The sequence below is a fragment of the Poromitra crassiceps genome (assembly GCF_964638095.1).
Source record: "Poromitra crassiceps genome assembly, chromosome: 9".
NCBI classification, from domain to species: Eukaryota; Metazoa; Chordata; class Actinopteri; order Beryciformes; family Melamphaidae; genus Poromitra; species Poromitra crassiceps.
The window spans coordinates 55,833,487-55,838,486 of NC_139630.1; the positions used below are offsets into that span (position 1 = coordinate 55,833,487).

Sequence of the window (5,000 nt, forward strand, 5' to 3'; positions counted from 1 at the left end):
GTTTGAACGCGTCGTCGCGTCTCCAAATTGCACTAAATCCGACACTGCACTTCCTCGGGTCCTCAGCAATACACCCGCCAAGTGTGAAGTCGATCGGATTTTCGACGGTTGTCGAGGTGCAAAGGACCCACACACACACACACACACACACACACACACACACACACACAGATTCCTTGCTTTATACGTAGTATCAACTCGCAATTACACTCAACAGATCAACTTAGGTGCCTTGAATTGCCTTTGTGTATGAAAGGTGCTATATAAATAAATTTGACTTGACTTGACTTGACTTGAGTATCTCTGGTTTAAGCTCTTGAGTATCTCTGGTTTAAGCTCTTGAGTATCTCTGGTTTAAGCTCTTGAGTATCTCTGGTTTAAGCTCTTGAACGTGAAGAATGCAAAGAAGCAAGGAGACAGCATGAACATTTTTTCTTGGAGTTACAGAATACTGTATATACCATGGATATACTGAAGAAATTGCTCAACTTTCCCCTGCAGCCAATACAGTATATTGTTTTAGTGTGGTTCAGTGTTTATGCAGTATAACATTTCTTTGGCGTTTGAAGAGGTTTGAGAACTTTTCTTCCAACAAAAGCTGCAAGAACTTTGTTGGTTTTGAAGCCCTACTGCAAAGCAAAGTCCAACTCAGAAACTGATTTAGGAGCAAAGATCAAAAAGATATATCGCTGTGAGATACGACGACATCCTGAGGATGAATTGAGCGAATCAGTCTGGAAAGACACTTAATGTCGACGGGCTCGTAAGTTGAAGACGTAGGGAAAACTGGACTGTGGCGGTGACGATGTGTTGTTGTGTTTATCGCCCTCCGCAGGTCACTTGGGCCCTTGTACTTCACCTACGGCATAGTGTTTGCCTGCGGCTGCTCCTTCGCCTACCAGCCCAGCCTGGTCATCCTGGGCCACTACTTCAAGAAGCGCCTGGGCCTGGTGAACGGCATCGTGACGGCCGGCAGCAGCGTGTTCACCATCACCCTGCCCTTCCTGCTGTCCGGCCTGCTGGAGAAGGTGGGCCTCGCCAACACCCTGCGCCTCCTCAGCATCCTGATGTTTGTGCTGATGCTGGCCGGCTTCACCTACAGACCCCTACTGCCCACCAAGTCACCCAGCAGCCGCACAGGCAGCCGCTGCCCGCCCATCGGCGAGATCTTCAACCTCAACATCTGGAAGTCTCTGGGTTACCGAATCTGGGCCTTCGGCATCCCCGCGGCCCTCTACGGGTACTTTGTGCCTTACGTTCACCTGGTAAGTTGGAGGTTTTTGTTGTGTGGGTGGTTATGTTGATCGTGGGTGGAGGAGGGAATAGAAGAGAGTAGAGAAGCCAAGAGGCAAAGTCAGGTTGACAACAGCGCTTGCCGCCATTTTGGCCTGAAAACACCTTCTTGCTCCAAATGGGAAACACTTAACGGCACAGGACCAGAGAGACACACCGTGACCCGGGAAAGAACACAGGCCCATTTCGTTACAGGTACTTTTGTAAGGCAAGAGATTTGACTGGCGTCATTACGGTCGTGTCCTTCAGGCCAAAATGACGGATTTGCTGTGTGCTGATGTTGCAATGGAATGACCTATAATCCTTCAGCTCTTAGCTATGTAAGTTCTTTGGTGGGTGTTTGTGCTCATTGAACGTAGGCGAGTTAGAGTTCACTGACCTCCAACATGCATGTTTATGTGTTGATGTTTGTTTTTGAGCATGGTCAGCCCCACTCTCTCTCTGGGCCCAAGGTTGCTGTGAATGTGTAAATGCAGACAGAGAACTCCATGTGGGCTGACTTCCCAGTGTCACGATCTGGTGTTTTGGACATGGGCTGAGATCTGGTGTTTTGGACATGGGCTGAGATCTGGTGTTTTGGACATGGGCTGAGATCTGGTGTTTTGGACATGGGCTGAGGACTGTGTGTGGAAATAAGGGCAGGGGGGTCAAGCAGGGAGCTTCAACAACACAGATATCAAAACACATCTTAGTGACATGAGTCATGTTAGTATGAAAGGTGAGAGCCTGCAGCGAGGCTCAGGAGCTCATGTTGTCAGAGGGGCAGGAGGCTCAGGAGCTCATGTTGTCAGAGGGGCAGGAGTTTTCCATCGGTAAGAGAAGCACACATCCACATTTAGGTAGAAGGTTGTCATAGCCCAGCCAGGCATGTCCAAATTCAGGCCCGGGGGCCAATTGCGGCCCCGCGGACCCATTTCAAATGTCCCGCGGCTTGTCTCTCAAAATACACTGTATGTGGCCCTGCCTGCTGCACACAGTGTTGGATCATTAAGAAAGTTGACTTTGCGTCGTTTCCGTTCCCTAACGATGACGGTATCATACATGGACATGGAAAGGATTGTACGGACAAGCACCAAGTCAGAACAACGCAGGCGGAACTCGTGTTTTCAGACGGTAAACAAAATACTTTTATAACCCATATATCAGGCCTATTCAACTGGCGGCCCGCGGGCCGGATATGGCCCGTTTGAATTTTGATCCGGCCCGCCAGAGTTTGATATTAAAAAAAAATGGGTGGGGGACAAAGATCTATGACTGGCCCGGGAGAAGCTTTTTTATTTTATTTTTCCTTGTTTGTTACATTACAGTGTTTGATTTTCATCATAATCTGGTTTTCCATAATAATAAGTTCAGTGTTTATGCCTGTGTTGCTGTCTGTTGTAGTGTAAAACGACTAAAGGGAGAGCAGGTGGTTACATGAAAGTGAGTGAGAAAAGGAGAAGATACTGAATAATGACATCACAACAGTATAATTCTAATGTTAATTTAAAATTAAATATTCTTCTAAATATGGATAAAAGTCCAAAAAACATCAAATTTTCTTCAACGCTGCCCACTAGGGCAGTGTTGAAGAAAATTATATATATAATAATTATATATATAATATATAATCCCTGTTATAATATATATAATCCATGTTATAATATATAATGTATATATAACACACAGAGTCTACAGCAGCCAAAATGGTCTTTGTTCATTTGTTTGTTTTACTAGCCTACTTCATTTTCCGTTGTACAAATGATGAAGGACTACATGGACAACGAGTCTATGAACGTTTGCAATGTAGAAAAATGAGATTTTTGAAGATGTGGTGGCTCGTGTCAAGTAGCCTACATAATGATAATAGCTCAGGGAAATAAGTGGCCCCTGGCCCCTTAGCTTTGTGACAATGTGAGCAATAGCCCTGACCCCTGACTCCTGACCCCTGACCTATAGGTCAGAGACAAACACGTCAATATTTGTGGAAATCAATAACCCACACAGAAACTAGAATCCAGCAAAGTAATGATGCAGATAATTAGTTAGGCTTTCTTTGGTGGACATGTGGCATTAAGACCGTAAGACTTTAATTGGTGATACCATCAAGAGACACTCACTGGAGCTGCCCCATTCACAATGAAAATAAAGCTGAATTTGTGGGCTGTTGTGGAAGGGAAATGTATCTTGAGAATGGACTGTATGAATGCCAGCTAACTTTCAGTGGAGCTGCTCTGGTAAAATCACAGGTTTTTCACAGCTTCAGGAGAGACCTGCACACAAAAGTAGACTGAACTGGAGCAGGAATATGATGTGCTCAGAGAGGAATCCCTGCCAGCTGGGCAGAGCTTCATTGTGTGTTTTCTCAGTTGATCTGTAACTGATGTTCATGTGCATGTTGGGTCACCCTAACCATGATCATGGCCTACAGAGAACACCATGCTAACCCTATAACTCTATAACCATGATCATGGCCTACAGAGAACACCATGCTAACCTATAACTCTATAACCATGATCATGGCCTACAGAGAACACCATGCTAACTCTATAACCATGATCATGGCCTACAGAGAACACCATGCTAACCCTATAACTCTATAACCATGATCATGGCCTACAGAGAACACCATGCTAACCTATAACCATATAACCATGATCATGGCCTACAGAGAACACCATGCTAACCCTATAACTCTATAACCATGATCATGGCCTACAGAGAACACCATGCTAACCCTATAACTCTATAACCATGATCATGGCCTACAGAGAACACCATGCTAACCTATAACTCTATAACCATGATCATGGCCTACAGAGAACACCATGCTAACCCTATAACTCTATAACCATGATCATGGCCTACAGAGAACACCATGCTAACCTATAACTCTATAACCATGATCATGGCCTACAGAGAACACCATGCTAACCTATAACTCTATAACCATGATCATGGCCTACAGAGAACACCATGCTAACCTATAACTCTATAACCATGATCATGGCCTACATAGAACACCATGCTAACCTAACCCATGATCATGGCCTACAGAGAACACCATGCTACCCTATAACTCTATAACCATGATCATGGCCTACAGAGAACACCATGCTAACCTATAACTCTATAACCATGATCATGGCCTACAGAGAACACCATGCTAACCTATAACCCTAACCATGATCATGGCCTACAGAGAACACCATGCTAACCCTATAACTCTATAACCATGATCATGGCCTACAGAGAACACCATGCTAACCCTATAACCCTATAACCATGATCATGGCCTACAGAGAACACCATGCTAACCCTATAACTCTATAACCATGATCATGGCCTACAGAGAACACCATGCTAACCCTAACCCATGATCATGGCCTACAGAGAACACCATGCTACCCTATAACTCTATAACCATGATCATGGCCTACAGAGGACACCATGCTAACCCTAACCCATGATCATGGCCTACAGAGAACACCATGCTAACCTATAACTCTATAACCATGATCATGGCCTACAGAGAACACCATGCTAACCCTATAACTCTATAACCATGATCATGGCCTACAGAGAACACCATGCTAACCTATAACTCTATAACCATGATCATGGCCTACAGAGAACACCATGCTAACCCTAACCCATGATCATGGCCTACAGAGAACACCATGCTAACCTATAACTCTATAACCATGATCATGGCCTACAGAGAACAC

The 5,000-nt window shown here is 44.9% G+C and overlaps 1 protein-coding gene across 1 annotated transcript in view; it reads left to right on the plus strand.

Moving 5' to 3' along the window:
- The window catches only part of slc16a10 (solute carrier family 16 member 10), a gene marked incomplete at both ends in the record, with an annotated part of 63,913 nt that overhangs the window by 41,482 nt on the left and 17,431 nt on the right, over positions 1-5,000 (plus strand). The window contains one exon of the mRNA XM_083643078.1: positions 836-1,265. Coding sequence (XP_083499204.1) covers positions 836-1,265 — 430 coding nt within the window. The remainder of the gene's footprint in view (positions 1-835; positions 1,266-5,000) is intronic.